At 38.3% G+C, this 21189-nt stretch overlaps 2 protein-coding genes across 2 annotated transcripts in view; one reads left to right on the top strand and one right to left on the bottom strand.

Moving 5' to 3' along the window:
- The window catches only part of LOC148941329 (transcription initiation factor TFIID subunit 5-like), a 279459-nt gene that overhangs the window by 159535 nt on the left and 98735 nt on the right, over positions 1–21189 (top strand).
- LOC148941331 (transcription initiation factor TFIID subunit 5-like) overlaps positions 1–21189 on the bottom strand; it is a 46707-nt gene that overhangs the window by 19819 nt on the left and 5699 nt on the right. Inside the window, exon 3 of the mRNA XM_089104011.1 lies at positions 11830–11931. Within this exon, the coding sequence (XP_088960137.1) occupies positions 11830–11931 (102 nt within the window). The remainder of the gene's footprint in view (positions 1–11829; positions 11932–21189) is intronic.

Genomic DNA, 21189 nt, shown 5'->3' on the forward strand with positions numbered 1-21189 from the left:
CTTGTTTGTATGAAGCTGTGAGATTCTTTATCCACGTAGGGTGTATATTGTCATAGCTGCTGCTAGTTTTGGTCCTAATATGATGTATTGCATTATTCAATTCCTGGATTGAAAATGGATTAGTTATGTACTCGGATCCTGGGCGTGGTTGGTAACTTGGGTTCATAGGAATTGTGGACAGTTTGCTTTGATTATTTAATGTTAGCTTATTAACAAAAAGAGTTGCAAATAGGTTAGCTTTTTCATTATCATTGTCATAATGGGTATTATTATGTAAAAGCTAAAACAGCAATGTACTGAATGAAGTCTTTTCCCCACAAATGTGACTTATTATTAAACATGTAGTTGGCTAATGTGTTTGTCTGGAGAGACTGTTTACAGAATTATACAAGTATGCACAATTGTTATATATTATTATCCTTTTTAGATTCGATTCTGTGTTTAATTTTTTTACATATGTAGTAGGTGATGGTTTTTTTTATGAATTCTGTCCTAGCTGCCTTTTTTATCCTCCATTTATTTAGGCACTCATTTGTCCACCATGCTTTGGGAATTTGTTTAGGGAATGTTTTCTTAGGGGTTGTCCTGGGGATAGCATGATTAGCTGTATTTATTAGTAAAGATGTCAAGGCTTCAGCATGTGTGTCAACTGTTGTGTTAGAAATGCATGAACTTTGGGTGAAACTTGTAATTTCATCATTTAGCTTACTTTGGAACACAGACCAATTTGCTTTAGTGTTGATATATTTGGAGGTATGAGATAAAGTTTCAGCAGGTTCATTTAGGGAGCAAACTATAGCAAAGTGGTCAATACATAGACTATCAATTTTATTTATGTAACTTGTTCAAAAAATTTAATGACACAATTTGTAGGTCAATTGTGGAGAATCTGCCACTTTTGGGGTTGGAATATGTATTCAGGTTTGGAGGGGTAGTAACAGCTAATTCATTAATATTTGAAGTCATATACTCAGTGAATTTACCAGCTTTATTTGCTGGTTCATTCCCCCACAAAAGGCTTTGGGCATTGAAATCTCCACAAATAATGATATTTTTCAACATATTAGAATTATTTATATAATTAAAGAAATACTTGGCATCTGTAGTTTGGCCATTAGGGTTATAAAAGCTTATTATGTAGGTTTTTAAATTATTCAGCCAAACACTGATACCAATTACATCAACATCATTTGCAAAATCTGGAAAATTGATGCAACAAAATTTTATATTGATTTTAACTAATAAAGCTACCCCACCTCCTTTTCTCTCTGAAGATCTATCCTTTCTGAGGATAGCATATCCCAGAGACTTAATTTGTTGATTTTGGGTTAAATGAGTTTCCTGGAGGCAAGCAATATTAATGGAATTATTATTCATAAAAGATATTAGTTCATTTAGCTTATTTTCTGTGAGTGATCTTACATTCCATTGGAGTATTGATATATGTTGTGTTGTTGATTTATTCTTCATATGACTGTGTCTCAATGTTCAGCTTTGTTAAAAGTAAAGCAAGATCTTTTTTTGCTTGAATGAGCATATCATCTGGGGTGTAGATTTTTGCCAATTCTGCAATGATTTTTGTTTTCTGTAGTTGATGTATGTTCATGGTCCGAACTGCATTACAGTTTAGAATGAATAAGCATATATTTGGGGATTGCATTTTTGGTTGTGCATCCTGTTTGTTGGTTAGGGGATTGATTCCTGGTAGTGTTTCTGCTTGGGAGGGGGGCCAGGCTGACCTCATCTCACCGGACAAGGAGGCTTGTTGGCTTGGTGATTCCTTCTGATAGGGATTTGAGCTAGGGGGCTTAGAAGATGGTGTTTTATATGGGGTGCTTGATGCATTGGGGGTTTTGGTTGGTTTCATTACAGGCTTTATTTGGTATTGTTGGGCAGTATTTGCTTCCATTGCTGCAAAGGGGTATGGGATGGCCTTCTCTGTTGATATTTGGAGTTTAGAGCCCTTTTCTTGTATGCAGGGCATAATGATTTATTTGTAGATTCATGTGGGCCTTTGCAATTGATGCATGTAGGCTGAGTGTTGTTGCAAGTTGTCAGCTCTTTAGGATAGAAAGATTTACAATTACTACACTCTCGGAGAATTTCATTGCATTTGTTTGTCGTGTGTCCCAGTTTGTGACACTTCTGATACTGGATAGGCTTAGGTTTGTATTCCTTGTGTGGTTTCATTTGCCCAAATAGGAATAACTTTTCTGGGATACTAATTTTTTCCTTCAGTGTGAATAAGAAGAATCTACTAGTTTTTAGGCCATTAGCGTTAGGTTTGCCAAGTTGGGTAACATCCTCAACTGGGATTGTGTTTCCAGCCCTATCTGAGAGGCCTTCTTTTAACTCCTGAGTGGATATCTCTGGGGGAACGTTATAAACTACTATTTTTGTTGGTGATTGTTTTGGGTTCCAATTAGATGCAATAATTGGGGTATTCAGAAGGGATTTTAGGTTAATTATTATATCTGCTGATTTCTGATCTTCTACAGCTATTAGCAGAGATCCATCACGGTTAATATTAAGAGAGAATATTGATTTTAGCAATTTAAAAATTGCAACTCTTATTGCAGTGATCATTTTTATTTCAAAGGGGGTAGTAGGAGTAATTTTAAGGTAAATTCCTTTGTTTTTGGAGGGTGTATCTTGGGCAGGGAGAGGGGAAATGCTTTTGATTGGGGAGATTTTTTTCCTTTTTTTTAGAGCTTCTAGAGAGGACATCTTGAAACCCATTATCATCATTTATGGTTACATTAGCCCCTACACTTATCATTGTCCTATTCTCGGAATTGGAGCTATCATTTCAACTTTGAGATAGTGTGCTTGACCAGCCAAGATGGGTATCTTTCACTATGGCACTTTCACTGGAATTTGATTTGGGATCTGGTGGCAATTTTTTTTTGGACGACTTCAAAACATTGCCTATTGGAAAAAGCTTAAAAAAAAAAAAAAAAAAAAAAAACTAAAAAAAGAAGGGAAAATAGAATGATACCAAACCGACTGCACTATACTATGGAGAGGAGAAACACCACAGTATAGCCCTGAGGATGAGTTGAGCAGGATTGGTTTGGTACAACTGCTGATTAGAAGCGATAATAATTCACAAGAAAATATTTAATTTTCTTATAAGGTTGCTAGTCTTAGTTCACGGACTTATCTTCCTCTTCTTCCGAACAAAATTTCAACTATGAATAAACACCCTGGGCATTGATTATGAACTTTGTACATCTTCACTGCTTCCACCGTCTTTAACAATAATACTACCCTGGTAAGTGACCACTTGATTGATCTCCTCGTTGCCCAAGGACTTTAATTGAAATCCCGTTTTTAATAGATGGAAAGTGAGCTTGCTTTGAATATGAAAAATGTGTTTGAATATGAGAACTCAAGCGCTTTCACATAAGCCTAACAAGACCTAAAAAAAAATTACTAGCGTTGCTAGCAGATCAGCCGTACTCAGAAGAAGGAGAGTAATTTTAAACAAGCTCAACTTCAATTTATAAATCTGTATTTCAATCGAAGGTCCAAATTTATTTGGATTCTGTCTTAAATTTTCTGATAGTAGAGAAATAATTTAGTTTTTAGACCATTCTTAATTAAGTAGCAATAGATGGCGTTGTGTTTTCCTTAGAGAAAACTTGAGCCCCTTCTCTTATCAGTTTTCATCAGTTACTCATTTTGTCATCAGTTGATGAAATATTGGAAAAAATTTATGAACACAAAAATAGGTTGATAAAAAAAAACGAAAGATTAATTTTATTAGCAAGTATCTTTTTTTTTTAATGTATGTACACAATTCAAACCGTCAAACCAATTACAAACCGTCACCGTCTGTTACACCCCTTCATTGGATCTTTGCAATCTTTTCACAGACGGATACTGTCATCGAATTCACCTTAGTACACGAAAATTTAGAGCATACGCCTTAATAAACAATAAACTAGACAAGAAGAAGAAGACTAAAAATTAGTTACCACTGCGACAGTGATCTAATGGCCGTCTAGAGCTATAAGACATTCGCTGAAAAATATTATTTTTGAGAAAAACAATTTTAAGATTTCTCTCGACTGAAGTTTTTATTTGGACTTTTCATCTGTGAACTTTACAAAAGAGATCAAGGGTTTATCCAGGATTTGTGTTCGAAGGGGGGAGGGTGTTAACAAAAAAAACTTTGAAAACGCATAAAAGACTTGTTTATATGTATTTTTGATACGTTTTTACGAGTCGGACAAAAATTTTTGGGGGAAGGGTTGACACAGGCCAAAAATAAGTGAAGAATATTCTGGCATTAAAAATTCCAGGTTTTTTAAGCTTAGTTTTTCCAGTTTTACGAAAAATTTGCGAGTCAGTACATATGATATTTCTAACTTCCAATAAACATTCGACCCAAGATCAAAACCCGTTCTGCAGTTTAACAACCAAAGAGGAACTCTGTCTGTCCCCCACGTCCCCATCGTACTCCCTGGCTGAAGGGCCATGAAACGGAGATTAGCACTGCCGTTTTCGACTATATAGTCTAGTGTCACCTTCTTTTTTACCTTTAAAGAGGATCTCTGCATAAGAAGGCATATTTATGGCCATCTTTCTGATTCAATTTTTCTGAAACTTTCTAAGTCAATGGACCGGGAACCTGCTTTGACATACAATTTTGAAGAAAATTGTAACACCTTTATTTAACGCAGTATTACAAAATTCAAGAACAGTTAGGGAAATTTTTTAAGTCAATGGACTGGTAACTTGGTTTGACCCTGAAGTGAGTATTTTGTTTAGTATAAACACAGTTTGTTTTAATTTTGATGTGTTATTAACTCTACTGATGATGATGACCGACTGTGTCATCGAAATATTTAGAGTCTTTGTTTATAGTTTTGTTTCACTGTCTAATAAAAGGACCTATCCATATTTGGAACTCTTATAGTAGGGGAAAGATACGGAAAAAAATGGTCGAACCAGGAAAAAATTGGTACAGAAATTATTTTTGCACCACTGTGTTCAGAAAAGAGAGCTCTACAACATATCAAAAATCTAAATCTCCATGCTGTTGCGAAATTCCCTTTTTTTCACTTTTTTTGCGCCTATTTTTTAGGTATTGCCAGAATCCGAGAATGAGTAACCGTTAAAAGAAAAGTAGTTTATTGATGGTTTCCATTTTAATAAACGACTTTTTTTGTGCTCTTTTATTATAAATAAACATCACTTTTAATAAATTAATTATTTTATTTTTTTTTTTTTTGTATGAAGTAAAAAAAAAAAAAAAAAATTAAGCGACACCCGATCACGGGGTATTTTTCGAAGAGGAGCACGAATTTTTGGTCCATTTTTCCTCATCTGAACAAATAGCCTACCGGCGTTCCGAATCCATTTCTTTTCCTACCGAGCTTGATTGGTGACATTTTCAACCAGCTGGAAAGTCCCTTCTGATATTCACTTTCTGTTACACCATGCCTCGATCTTACACTCTTTTCAAAGTTGCTTCAGTCTGCTGAGCCTTGTAGAGCCACTTATCTGCAAAAAAAACTCCTCAGATGGAAAGTATTTTGGAGTCCGAGCAGAGATTTAACACAGGTGCGTTTTTGTTTGTTTTTCTTGCCGATGCTTTTGTAACTTAACTACTAGGAAGCGGAGAGGAATCGGAGGAAGGAAATATAGAAAGGAAAGAAGACTCTACGCTCGTCCTACCTCTCTTTTCTGACACATATTTTATCAGCGCCATCTGTCTGAAGAAAACTTAAGTACAGCAAACAAGTCGCTAGAGTGCAGCACGGTCAACGCCGCTAGGCGGAACGAAAAAGCTATTTCTCTAGTGGAAGCGAGAGTACTATCGACTATCGCCGGTCCCTTTCGCGGATATGACTGTCAGATTTCCCTGGTCAAGAATCTTTAAAGCACCCATGATACTCGACGCCGGCCCTCAATAAGATTGACAGTTCATTTATTTTAGTAACTTATCTGAACTGGGGAGGGTTTAGCTACAGATTTTTCGGTTCAGAATCAAGGTTTTCGTTGTAACATTCACCGACAGCTCTACTTATTCCCATACTTATACTCACTTATTACTTATACTACTTATACTACTTATACTCACTTATTCCCGGTTCTCTTTTTTAGATGGCGGAGACCGCAGTTTTATGTCCCCTTTGTGAACGTTCAATAGACACCTCAGAATTGTTGGTACTGGCAGAAAAAGGAGCTACGGCGATCAATGAAGCTAGCAAAACGAGAGGTACCAGCATCTCTGTCGAGGCAGGGAACCAAGTCCATGTTGCTTGCAGAAAGACTTTCACAAACAAATATACCTGTCGAAAATTGAGAATGAGAGACGACGAACCTTGCAAGAAAAGAAAGAAGCAGAAAAAGTGGTACTCCAATCACGGACTCCAAGTTTCAACTTCCAAGAGTGTTGCTTTTTCTGCACTACAAGGATAAATCTCAACACTAACCACAGAAAAGGACAAGAGTGGTACAAGGTTCGGGCTAAAGACTTTGAAGAGAGTATAAAGGCAGTGTGCAAAAACCGTGATGATGATTGGTCAAATAAAGTTTCCCGACGAATATGTGCAGTGTCAGACCTGCACGCAGTTGACGCCATTTATCACGCAGCCTGTTCTTCTATGTTCCGATTAAATAAGAGCCTTCCAGCCAGATTTGCGACTCTGGAATTATTTGGAATACTCGAAGATACTAAGCCAGATAAAAAACGTCCAAAAAAGGGGGAGGCCAGGTCACGATGAAAGATATCAGGCTTTTTTGAAGCTGGCTACTTTTTTCGAAGAAAATGGAGAAGAACAGTGTACAGTCAGTGAACTTGTTGTTAAAATGGGAGAGCTTTTGAATGGGACAGACCTTGAACCGTACTCTAACAAGTACTTGAAGAGCAAGCTTCTGGAATATTTCAGTGACCAGCTAGTATTTGCAACTCTTGACGGTAAGGCTGACGTAGCGACATTCAAAGAAAAAGTGTCAGCGATACTCCATAATTTTTATTACTTGGACAAAACCAATAACGAAGAGAGTGAGAAAATCAAGCTTATTAGAGCAGCAACAAAGATTATCAAAAGTGATATCAAAGGACTGCCAGCACAGAAGGAATCATATATGACCGCAAAGCAGATTTCTTCTGGAGAACAGCTGGAAGGCTCTCTACCTCATAGCCTAATGGTGTTCTTAGATGAAATATTCGTTGGAACCGATATTTCCTTCAAAATGCTTGCTATTGTCAATTCCATCGTTCAAGCAGCTCGCCCGCGTGCCCTCATTTGTCCACTGCAACTAGGCTTAGCAGTGAAACTGGATCACCATTTCAAATGCAGATTTCTTATTGACACTTTACACAGCCATGGATTCTGCTTCTCCTCTGCTGAAGTCCAGAAATTTAAACGCTGTGCATCAGTCCATGATGAATCTAGCCTTGCAGGAGTTACCTCCGCACATGCTGTGCAGCATGTAGCTGATAATGCAGATTACGATGTTTACACGATGGACGGAAGAAACACTTTCCATGGGATGGGTCTGCTAGCAACAGTCATGTCTCCTTTCAGTAACAGCTGATCGCCCATTCCGAGAGTTAAGTTTCATTAGATGAAGTAGCCCAAAAAGGAAAAATTCCCATCTACCCTTACCGCTTAAGTGAGACAGTGCTTTCAAAGGTGCAATATGAGAAGATCCCTGGCAAAAATTTCAACGACCCGTATGCCTCACTCGATCAGCTCTGGTTAGCTACCGGGTTCTTGAATGTCCCAAGGCCGAGCTGGAATGGATTCATGCTGTCAGTTTTCTCTGACCAAATGCATCATGAAACGGGAAACCTTAGCAGCAAGGCAAGCGTCTTGTTTTTGCCCATGATTGACCTCCCGTCTAGCAACGAATCCTGCCTTTACTCAACCTTGCGCTTTGTAGCTTCGCAAGGCAGAACCTACGGATTCACACCCGTTCTCACATTGACCAGCCGCTCTGGTGGAAGTCTATGAAGATCCTCAAGTCCGACACGACGAATGAGCTGAGTAGTATTGTTCTCAAGTTAGGGGGTTTTCATTTGATGATGAGTTTCGTCGGATGGATAGGACACCTCATGCAAGGTTCTGCTCTGAAAGAGGTTCTGGAATTGGTATACGCGACTGGTGCAGTGCCGCACATTCTTTCTGGAAAAGCGATTTCTAGAGCTGTTCGAGCTCACATTCTCGTGATCTCGGTCATTTATGCTCATCTCCTCGAAGAAGAGCAAGCGATGTTGACGTCTCTAGACATGTCTACTGTCTTCGCTAACGTACTGGATGGATACCTCCCACCCGAAGATCTCAGTCATGATCCCCAGCTTAAGCAACTTGAAAACTTTCTCAAGCAGAGACGCCAAGACCTGCTGACTCAGATAACTGCGAAGCTCTGGTTTCAGTATCTTGACATGGTTGGGATACTGCTTAAGTTCATACGTGCCGAGAGACTAGGCCTGTGGGATTTGCACCTACAATCTGCAGTAGAGATGCTTCCGTTTCTACCAGCATCTGGACATAATCTCTATGTCAAGTCTGTCTGTATATACCAGCAAGAGGTGTCTAAGCTCCAAACTCGTCAACCACAAATCTTCGAAGCATTTGAACACGTAGATCACACTATTGGAAAATCAGAGCGACGCTGGGTCGCGTTCTCGACAGATCTTGTCATCGAGCAGGAGTATATGAGAAATATGAAAACATTGGGCGTTCTTACACCTGGAGGTGGGATGACAGAACAGCAGAAAGCCATTTGGGTTCTGTCAAGACCAGCATGCCTGGAGATCAACCTCTTGATGCAAAATTTGACAAAAATTGGTTACTCGACAAGTGAGCAGCACCGCGACATGAGTTCCAGTAGAAAGGAGCGTGACTTCGACGAGACCCAGAAGCTCATCGGATACTTCGGAGAATCTTCTCCGCTCAGAGGTGACAATCAGCTTAGAAACATTGCCAACGGCATAACTTCTTCCCAAGATGTTAATGTTGACGAGGCCGATGTGGCTGGAAAGTTGATTCTAAGTAAGATGACGGAAAAAACCTTGAAGGAGCAAGTCTTCAAGAAAAAAGACCAAGTGACCCTAATGAATGCCAAAAAGGCGGGGTCCTCTGTGGTAGCGCACATAGATCCGGCGCTCCTTTTCCAGCGGTTAAGAATAGTAGCCCAACGAACTGACCTCCAAGACGAATACTTCAAGTACGAACTTTGTACGATTCCTCCTTCTCTTTTCGAAAGCGATGGCCTTATGAGAAAAGCAAATAAGCCAGAGCTTGCAAAAGCGATCTTTCAGGCTTGCGGGATTGAGACTCAGTCACCCTCAAGACCTGCTTCTGCGTGTAACATCGTCTTGGATGGTGGTTCTCTTCTACATCGAGTTCCATGGAAGGTAGGGTCAACCTTCAAGGTCATCTTTGCTTCATACGTCCATTACGTACAAGCAAGGTACCCTAGTGAAATAGTTGTGTTTGACGGATATGAAGGTGGTCCAGCAATCAAAGATGCTACCCATTTACGTCGAGCAAGGATGGGTGGCCGCCAAGTCTTTTTCACCGAAGAGATGACCATGTGCATGAAGAAAGAAGAGTTTCTTTCATGTAAGACAAACAAAGGACGTTTCCTGAAGCTGCTCGGCAACCATTTGGAAGCCGTTGGTTTCCGAATTTTCGCACTCGGAAGGAGACGCCGACGTTCTGATTGTAGAAAAAGCCATAGAAGCTGCTAGTCTTACAGACACAATCGTGGTTGCTGATGATATTGACATCTTGGTTCTTCCGATCAGTCGATCAGATTCGCGTTCCGGGCGTTTATATTTATAACCAGAAGCTAGGTTTGGGGGGACTAGTTCAGCGTGGGCTATTAGTGAGATGAAGCAGAAGCTAGGAACAGATGTCAGCAATCTGATACCGTTCTGTCATGCCGTGCTGGGTTGTGACACAACCTCTCACCTTTACGGAATAGGAAAGGGCAAAGCCGTTCAGCTGATACTTTCCAACAAGAGTTTCAGGGACAGCGCTACTATATTTGGCGACAAGCTCGCATCGCTTGACGATATTGTGGCAGCAGGAGAGCGAGCATTGTTGATACTGTACGGTTGTCCTGATGTTTCGAACCTGGACACTGCCAGAAAGCTAATCTTTCAGAGAAAAGTGAGCACTGCCATCACTTTCGTGCATCCACAAGACCTGCCACCGACTCAGGCAACAGCGAAGTACCACTCGCTACGTGTCTACTGCCAAGTTCAAATCTGGCTCGGGAACCCAGTAGACCCTTTACGCCTGGGATGGAAACTGCAGGATAACCATGTTTTTGCGCCAATAAAAACAGATCTCCCTGCCGCTCCGTCTCAGCTGCTGAAAATTATCAAATGCTCGTGTCGTATTGACGGCTGTGATAGTGAAAAGTGTACCTGTAAGAAAAACGGACTTGAGTGTACTATAGCCTGCCGTACCTGTAAGGGAAGCTCGTGCAACAATTCGAAGTTTCAAGAAGAAAAACTTGGTGAAGAAGAATAACAGTTAACTGTGATGATGAAAAATCTAGTTCCTACATTTTGATGATGTGCAATTTTTATATATTTGAAAAATAAGATAAAAGCTTTTCTCTGAACACATTAAGTTAGAACCTACCTTGTCTGATGGTGTTTGGCGCTGAGGTGTTTCGTCATTCCTGTTTATTGTTGTTTAGTCTTTTTTTTTCTAAGCCTTTCGTTTACATAGCCAAAAAGACTACAAGAACGACAAACTTATTCCGTAGTAGACCTTGATAGACGCTGGTAAGAGTTTTTTTTCCCCAAAGACACAGTTTTTTTCCCATTTTTTCTTTTTGCTGATAAATATTTTTATTTTGGTCAGGTAACGAAATTAGTATCAGAAATGAATTAAGAGCCAAAAGCTGATCTAAAAAGATGTATAAAACATTATAGTTTACGTTTTTAATTTTTTTCCCGGTTTTTGAGAAAATAAATAAAAAAGCATTAAAAAAAAACAATTTCGCATCGAGCTAGAGATTTAGATTTTTGATGTGTTGTTAAGCATTTTTTTTCCGGTCCGGATGGTGAAGAAACCATTTCTGTACCAATTTTTTCCTGGTCAAAACTTTTTTTTCTCCTAACATTATTGATTTCATCATAGAAAAGGCAAGGTGGTCATGGAGAAAAAAAATTATTAGTGTTGATTAGTGTAAAAAAAAAACATCATTAAAAGCGATGTCTTTTTTCAAGTTTAATGAATATCTTAACACCCAGGCAGAAAAATTATCCTGGATACCCCCAAAATGGGTCCGGAATGCGCATTCAAACTCCTATATGTAGCAGAGCACTATTCTTATGCGACAGGAGGGGCCTTAACGGATACAAAGATGGTTTAGGGCTGAAAACATGTCCGAAAAACCTTTACGGGAGATTTCAAGTTCCTAGGTGGGTATAAAAAGGGAGGCTTTGAATAGATTGGGGTGGAGGAGCGTGCGTAGCTGTGTTGGCCTCAGGTGGCTTGGTGGTGCGGTGAGTTGTTAGTAGTAGTAGTAGTAGTAGTATATAGCCTACAAAATACTAAGTTTGCGTTTCCCTTAAAACTTTTTGTCGTCGATCGTTGTCTATCTATTTATTTAGTTTTTTTTTTTCATTTCCAAGGGGTAATCATGCCAAACCATTGATTATAGAATGTTAAGCGAAGGCTCATTTGAGCGAAGATTCAAAGCTCTAGCGCCCTTCTTAAAACTATATGTCTGATTTTGGACTGAAATACACGTCGAATTGAAAATTATTAGTGTTAGTTAAGAGACGAGACAACCCTAGCCTAATAATTTGGAGGAAAAATAAAAATATATCTACATATTTACCTGTGAGGACGTCCCACATCCTGATACAACGATCTGTAGATCCAGTCACGACGTAGTTAGAGTTCGGATGAAATTGAACCACATCAACGTCAGAATGATGACCTGAAATGGAAAAGAGAAAGAGCCAAATCAAAAATGAGAATCATTTTTTTCTAATGATTAAAAAAAAATGATTAAAAACCGAATCAGCTGTATAAAAAATAATCGTATACAAAAGAATTTTCATCAGAACGCAGAAGAAGAAAACGGTTCGCTGGAGATAGTCTGATCAAGCTTGGTGTTTACATTTTTTGAAGTATTTAGTGCTAAAGTATTTTAAAGACTCTGAACTTCAATTGATCACAGAGAGGCCCTGCAAATTGAGGAATGATTATCAGAAAATTTAAAATAATTCGTATCATCCAACAATAAATAATGTTTTTAAAAACAAATTTGATTTAATAATATGCTTAATAGCATTTGAACACTCACAGGGATTATGTCTTTTCAAAATATCGTATCTGGCACTTTTACACTTCTGTGAAGAATTCCGAAAACTGTTTTTAATGAAAGGAACATAAAGGCAATGTACATCAAAAGGATGTAGATATTACTGCACATACACTGAACATACACATACATAAATTACAGAGCATACATTGCCCCACTGATCCTCTCTTTAAGAAGTGTTTAACAAACGATTTGACCAGTTCTTTCAGAAGCGAGAAAATTTCGAAATACGACCTTTGAAGGTGATGATAATAAAACATCAGAAATTCTTCATATCTCAACCACATGCTTACATTTGCAAAACTACGTTTTTTTTACTTTCCTGATGTTGCAAGTACCTTTTTGCAAAATACAAAATTCCATATTTTCCCCAAGAAGGATGGTCACGTTTGTTGTTTTTTTGCTAAGATTGATATTATCGAGCAAGTTGTCGCGGAAGATCCTAAAAAGGCCAATTCACGCGAAAATATAAAGTCCTAGCATACGTTTAAGGAACAAAGGATATGGCGCCAAAGCAGAGTTCAATTTTTTAAATTTTTGATTAGATCAATCAAACAGTTCGTGGTAACGAACTGTAAGTAAGGAGTGACCCGGCTCAATGGTAACCGAAACTCTAGAAAACAGGTTTTGGATACCAATAGATACATCAAAAGAATCAGATTTTAATGCTGATTTTAAATATATTAGTCTCATCAAGTTTAGTCCTACCCATCAAAAGTTACGCACCTGAGAAAATTTGACTGATTTTCGAAAAAAGAGGAAAAGACCCCCTAAAAGTTATAAAACCTTAATGAAAATAACACCAGCATGTTCAGAGTATCAGAGAGCCCTACTGTACAGGTTTCAAGCTCATATCTACAAAAATGTGGAATTTTGCCTTTTTTGCCAGAAGAAAGATCACGGATGCGTGTTCATTTGTTTTTTTGTTGTTTTTTTTTCCAGGGGTGATCGTATCGACCCAGTGGTCCTAGAATATTGTGTGAGGGCTCATTGGAACGGAAATTAAAAGTTCTAGTGTCCTTTTTAAGTGACCAAAAAAAGGAGGGTAACTAGGCCCCATCCTAGGCTCATTTTTTCCCAAAGTCACCCGATCAAAATTTTGAGATAGCCCTTTTGTTCAGCATGGTCGAAAATATGATAACTATGTCTTTTAGGATGACTTTATCCCCCGAAGTCCCTGGGAAGAGGGCTGAAAGTTATGAACTTTACCCAATGTTAACATATAGTATTGGTTCTTGGGAAGCATACAAACGTTTTCAGGGGGGATTTTTTCTGGTAGTGGGGGGATGGAGAATGGGTCAGGGGTTATTTGGGAGGATCTTTCCATGAAGGAAGTTTTCATGGGGGAAGGGATACTGCTATGAAGGGGGCGCCGGATTTCCCAGCATTATTCAAAAAAAGATTAGAAATTAAATATAAAAAGAAACAAGTTTTTCAACTGAAAGTAAGGAGCAACATCAAAACTTAAAACGAAAAGAAAATATTACGTATATGATTTGGTTCACCCCCTAGTCAATGCCTCGCTCTTTAAGCCAAAGATTTTTTAGTACTTTCATAAGAGCTATTTAAACTAAATAACGGCCTTTGTGATTAAGGTGTCATTTTTAAAGAATTGGAACAAAATTCGAACTTTACCTTAAAGAGATAGGTATTGACTAGGGGGCGAACCCCCTAATATACGTATTAAAAATATATGAATATAGAAGTTCGTTACGTAAGTTAATTCGTAAGTTAAGCATATTTATTACTAATAAAACGTTCGTAAATAAAATTAAACAAGTTTCGAGAAAGCCATCTAACCAATTAAAAGTAAAATTAATATACAAATTTTGTTTTAATTATTTATGTACGGTGAGCCAAAATCAAACATTGCATTAATTCAAAAACGTTCAAAAATTAAATAAAAAACACGTTTTTTTTTAACTGAAAGTAGGAACGACGTTAAAACTTAAAACGAACAGAAATTATTCCGTATATGAAAGGGGCTGTCCCCTCCTCAACGCCTCGTTCTTTGTGCTAAAGTTTGACTTTCTCACAACGCTATTTTTTTAAACAAAGTTTAAATAAAAAAAACAAGTTGTTTTTAACTGAAAGTAAGGAACGACGTTAAAACTTAAAACGAACAGAAATTATTCCGTATATGAAAGGGGCTGTCCCCACCTCAACGCCTCGCTCTTTACGCTAAACTTTTTTATTGTTTAAAAAATCGAGTTTTGAGAAAGTCAAACTTTAGCGTAAAGAGCGAGGCGTTGAGCAGGGGAAAGCCCCTTCCATATACGGAATAATTTCTGTTCGTTTAAGTTTTAACGTCGTTCCTTACTTTCAGTTAAAAAATTTGTTTTTTTTATTTAATTTTTGAACGTTTTTGATTTAATGCAGGAATTGATTTTGGTTCACCCTAAATGAATAATTAAAAAAAAATTTGCATATTAATTTTACTGTTATTTGGTTAAATGGCTTTCTCGAAAATTGTTTAATTTTATTTTACGAACGTTTTAATTAGTAATAGATATACGCAACTTACGACTTAACTTACGTAACGAACTTCTATATTCATATATTTTTAATACGTATATTAGGGGGTTCGCCCCTAGTTAATACCTTGCTCTTTAAGCTAAATTTCGGATTTTGTTCCAATTCTTAAAAAATGAACCTTAATCACAAATGCCGTTAATTAGAATAAATAGCTCTTATGAAAGCACTAAAAAATCTTTGGCTTTCAGAGCGAGGTATTGACTAGGGGGTGAACCCAATCATATAAGTAATATTTTCTGTTCGTTTTAATCTTTGATGTTGCTCCTTAATTTAAGTTGAAAAACTTGTTTTTTTTTTTTTATTTAATTTCTGATCTTTTTTTTAAATAATGATGGGAAATCCGGCGCCCTCTTTATAGAATTGTACCGTCCCCCATGAAAACTTCCTTCATGGAAAGATCCTCCCACATAACCCACTACCCCCCAATACCAAAAATAATCCCCCCCCCCGAAAACGTCCGTATAGTTCCCAATAACCAATAATATATGTTAACATTGGGTAAAGTTCTTAACTTTCAGCCCTCCCCCCGGGGACTTCGGGGGATTAAGTCATCCTAAAAGACATAGTTATCATATGCTTTCGACCATGCTGAACAAAATGGCTATCTCAAAATTTTGATCTGGTGACTTTGGGGGAAAAATGAGCGTGGGAGGGGGCCCAGTTGCCTTGCATTTTTTGATCACTTCAAAAGGGCACTAGAACTTTTAATTTCCGTTCCAATGAGGCCTCCCACGATATTCTACAACCACTGGCTCGATATGATCACCCCTGGGGAGAAAAAAATAAATAAATAAACACGCATCCGTGATCTATCTTCTGGCAAAAAATGCAAAATTCCACATTTTTGTAGATAGGAGCTTGAAACCTCTACAGTAGGGTTCTCTGATACGCTGAATATCATGGTACGATTTTCATTAAGGTTCTATAACTTTTAGGGGGTCTTTCCCCATTTTTTCGAAAATCAGCCAAATTTTCTCAGGGCCGTAACTTTTCATGGGTAGGACTAAACTTGATGAAACTTATATATTTAAAATCAGCATTAAAATCTGATTCATTTGATGTATCTATTGGTAACTTTGGCTTAAAGAGCGAGGCATTGACTAGGGGGTGAACCAAATCATATACGTAATATTTTCTTTTCGTTTTAAGTTTTGATGTTGCTCCTTACTTTCAGTTGAAAAACTTGTTTTTTTTTATATTTAATTTCTGATCTTTTTTTGAATAATGCTGGGAAATCCGGCGCCCCCTTCATAGCAGTGTCCCTTCCTCCATGAAAACTTCCTTCATGGAAAGCTCCTCCCACATAACCTCCGACCCACCCAACCCCTCCCCCCCCCCACAACCAGAAAAAATCCCCCCTGAAAACGTCTGTATACTTCCCAATAACCAATACTATATGTTAACATTGGGTAAAGTTCATAACTTTCAGCCCTCCCCCCGGGGACTTCGGGGGATAAAGTCATCCTAAAGGACATAGTTATCATATTTTCGACCATGCGGAACAAAATGGCTATCTCAAAATTTTGATCGGGTGACTTTGAGAAAAAATGAGCGTAGAAGGGGGCCTAGTTGCCCTCCTTTTTTTTGGTCACTTAAGAAGGACACTAGAACTTTCAATTTCCGTTCCAATGAGCCCTCACACAATATTCTAGGACCACTGGGTCGATACGATCACCCCTGGAAAAAAAAACAACAAAAAAACAAATGAACACGCATCCGTGATCTTTCTTCTGGCAAAAAAGGCAAAATTCCACATTTTTGTAGATATGAGCTTGAAACCTGTACAGTAGGGCTCTCTGATACTCTGAACATGCTGGTGTTATTTTCATTTAGGTTTTATAAATTTTAGGGGGTCTTTTCCCCTTTTTTCGGAAATCAGGCAAATTTTCTCAGGTGCGTAACTTTTGATGGGTAGGACTAAACTTGATGAGACTAATATATTTAAAATCAGCATTAAAATCTTATTCTTTTGATGTATCTATTGGTATCCAAAACCTGTTTTCTAGAGTTTCGGTTACCATTGAGCCGGGTCACTCCTTACTTACAGTTCGTTACCACGAACTGTTTGACAATAAAAAACTTTAGCGTAAAGAGCGAGGCGTTGAGGAGGGGACAGCCCCTTTCATATACGGAATAATTTCTGTTAGTTTTAAGTTTTAACGTCGTTCCTTACTTTCAGTAAAAAAAACTTGTTTTTTTTTATTTAATATAGAGAAGAAATCCTCTCCCCTGGCCAAGGAATGTAATTGGACTAGACGAAGCTATATGAGTGCTAAGGACTTACAGCTTATCTCTTTTTATAAAAACAGCAATTTTTAACAGAATTCGGCCGTTTTTAAAAGTCAAAGCATTGCTTAAAAAAATGATCTTTAGCGTAAATATGGGAAAGGACTGAGGGTAGCAACTCCTCTCATATTTATATCTACTCGTCCTTCAAATCGTGTTAGGCCCCAGGGCCTAGTTGTTGATCTGATAAGAGCCACTCAAAACCTACGATGAAAAGACATTAGTAACCCCAGAGTTTGTAATATACTAGCTGGATGAGGTACCCATACTCTCAGGGGAGGTAACAGCCATACTAATTTGCCAGGTTAATGAATCTCATTCTACCGTGGATGATCTTACTGAACACCTAAGCCTTTTCAGGACAGTTCAAAATCATGCTACTGCAGTGGTTCCCAATCGATTTCGGGTCATGTCCCATCAAGGCATTTCTAAAATCCTGACCCCCTCGTAATGTTTTAATGGCCTTAAAAGGCCATTAAATTTTGAATGCGACGTCATTCACATGAAAAATATTTTTTCTTTTCAAAATTAAGGCTCTAAAGCAGCCAGTCAAAGGGTGCACGCCCTCCCCGTGACCCACCAAAATATTTCCACACCCCGCTGGTAGGGCATGGCAATATTTTCGCCTGAATCCCACGTTGGGAGTCATGGTGTTAGTGTCACAGCAGGTTTAGCGAACACTCACGATGCAACAAAGCCCTCTTGCTCTGGGATTCTCAAACAACCCCCAAAAGGACTCAATAAGCCTAATAATTATAAGGATTGATTTGAGCGTCTCACTGGCGATTCCTCCTCCTGTATCGAGGTATGAATAGTCCTCAAATCAGAGGCCACTTAGCAAAAAGTTGTGTGTGGTACTTGATGCCAAAGAGGCAGTTAAGTCTCTTGTTTACGCTCTAAAAAGTGTCACAGACACCGATGCTAGGCTGAAGACTCTCATGCAGTGTTGTATTATTAGTCAAGTTTCTGACAAGTTCTCACATTACGACTTGTGTGCCGAGATTCGGAACTGCACAAAAGCCGAGAAAATCTCAGATGCTCACTCAAACAAGATTGTTTTTGAAAGTAAGGACGATTTACAAGTGGCAATGGACAGTCTGTGCTATAATCCTGTGCTACTACGAGCACTTCTACATAGAAACATTTCAATATTTGCCGATGAGGTGTTTTCAGTGCCAAGAGTACGGCCATGCTGCTGCGAACAGTAATAATGTTTTTTGCTGTTCCCATTGTGATGGTAGTCACGCAAACACAAAACATAAACTCTGCAATGCTGCACTAATGTGTGCTCTCTGTAGGCAGTCAAACCACCTAAGTAAAAGTATTAAGTGTCCCGTCGCCAGAAAGCTCCTGCCAGCTGAGTTATCTTCCCTATTAAAAGCACCATTCGGCAAGAGGCAGACATGATTAAAGGGATGTAACTTACGACGAAAAGTTCTCTCGTGCTACAAAAAAAAAATTACTAAATCTTTGCGTTACTGTGTCCTTGCATCTCATCGCGTTATCCTTGCTGGGGCGTCAGCTATGATCTCTCACTGCCAGATGAGTCAAGAGCTCAAATACTTTATTTGTTTTTCCCAATCTGACTCTTGTCCCGAATGACCATTCGTATATGTATTTCCATAGCTCAAGAGCTACAAACTGACCTGATTTTATCACCAGTTCAAATACGTCATGTGACTACAAACGGTTTAAGCAATGCTGACTTTAGTCTTTTAGTATCGAATGATTTGGCTACCTCAACCTGATCTGTTAAATAGTGTTCCCTTCCAAATGATAAACAGTAACGGAAGTTGTATTTCAAATTTGACTGGTAAACCATTGATGTGGTTACATATAAGGCGGAGCTCGATGCCATCTCGACAAATTTAAGGTCCCCTTTCTACTACTATAACAGTCCTCAGAGCTTCCTGAGTAGGAGAAACAGATTCTAATCAACATTTACTGCACACATTTACTTCACACATGCAATGCGTTGTGCCGAGTTCAGTACCATTCCTTTACGCGAAGTACGTCTGGGGTCAGAAATACCTCGTTGGTCACTTAGTCAGGCCTTAGGGATGCACATAAGCTTATGCGGCATCTACACTTATCGTACCCTATTATTTCTAAAACTGACATTGTTCCCGAATCTTCCTGCGTTGGTATATTGACTCCTGTTAAAAAAAAAAAAAAAAAAAAAAAAAAAAACAAACACGATAAAGATGGCCGGCAGTGCTAGTCTTGTTGGCCTATAACTGCTTCTTCTGTTCTTTGTAAGTTGCAGGAGTTATTGGTGATTAAGGTTGTACATAAGGCTTGTTCAACCCCAGACGACCATTTGGGTTTTAATGAAGGTTTTAGACAGGAGCACGTGAATTATCTGCTTGTTTATGTTCTAATTGGTATAGACAGTAGTGGTGAGCCCCTCCTACTTGCAGCTCACATTGTTCCTCGTGCTTTCGAGACTAGTGTGCATTCTCATTTAATGTACAGTGCGCAGGAGCAAAGTCTTGATGGTTCAGTTGTGCAACTGTTTAAAAATATGTATGCTAGGTTATGTGGGGCTGTGGCAGTATTTACCACGGTGAGTATGATATCTGTAAAGGTACAATACGAGTTTGTGCAAGGAATCCGCCAGCGTGGAGTCACTTCGCACCCTTGTATAATAATAGTGTGATTGAACCCCAAAATAGATTAAAATTAAAGATACTTTTCCATGCTCAGAAACACCGACGATGTTTTAAGTAGAAGCGTATAGTCTCTTGAGGCGACATGCTTAATAGGAACTATGCAAAAATTGGTCAAAAGTTTAATGCGTCAAAGAGCAAGGTTCTTGCTTTCGGTAATCCTTTAGGCAATGTCGATTGTGTACAACTTGCGAATCGGTACATTCGATTATCTACTCACATTCAGTACCTTGGTCTTCCAACAGGATATTCTCTGAAATCAAAGTGGGCATCCGTCATCGAAGATCTAAGTGAGAAACTTAGAAAAGCGTTTGACATGTTAGTCCATTGTAAATCCTGTCCAAACAGACATATTCTTGTCCGTGTGTACAACGCTTTCACCATGCCTCATATCCTTGCAGTGACTATTTTGGAAAATATTTACTGCTACCGATCTGTATTTTTATCTGATTTTCTATTTTTTTTTTTTTAATTATCCAGAATTTAAAAAATTATCATCGATTTTATCAGAAAAAAAAAATGTCCGATCTGTATTTTTTTCGCTATGCAAAGTTTCTATTATGTCTTATGCAGTTTCTCTGTGAGCTAGAAACGAAGGTCTAGTCACTACAGCCGCCACTGCCAGCGGCTGAGCAGCGTCGGGTTTGCTTTCTGTGTAAGCTGGATAAATCAAATAGCCTCTATCCTGCTATATACCAGTAGATTATTTGTATGTTATTATCTATATGTTACTTCTATTATTCATAGGATGTGTTATTCACAATTGTATGTCCTCTATGTGTGTACTCTTTCTATTTTGTTTACTTTTATTGCTTTATTTTTGAACCATTGTTTGTTCTTTTTGGTAATAAAGACATTGAGCAGTTGATTTAGGATAACTCTGAATATAGAAAATTAATAATGAAAATAAATCAGCCTACATATGAAGGAGGTACCACTCTCACCGCCTTATGCTCCCTTAACAATGCCTATTACACTCACGTTTCATTATTTATAGCAATTATACAGTATTAACAGTGAAGCCTATCGGAAAGCAGGCATAAAAGAAAACCGTGTCAAAACTCTTTTGTGAGTGTGCGCTCAAAAATTATTCCCCTCACCCAACAAAATTTCACGTCACCAAGCCCCTCCCCCCACCAAAAAAATGTCACTGAAAGTTCCAACTTGATCCTTAGAGCACGAGACAAAACAGCGTAAACTCAATTGGAAATGCTGATTTACAAAGAGAAAATTGCCCTCCATTTAATCGAATTGCGCTCCATCTTAACGCAGAAAATGAACTCATACCAATTTTGTCTCAAAAAATTTAAATTGACAGAAAAAAAACTAAACGTCGGTTGCGCACCCATGTTCCCGAGATCAAAACCCTAATGCTCTACCA

This window comes from Artemia sp. Qi Xiang Cuo, chromosome 18, assembly GCF_049724085.1.
Source record: "Artemia sp. Qi Xiang Cuo chromosome 18, ASM4972408v1, whole genome shotgun sequence".
NCBI classification, from domain to species: Eukaryota; Metazoa; Arthropoda; class Branchiopoda; order Anostraca; family Artemiidae; genus Artemia; species Artemia sp. Qi Xiang Cuo.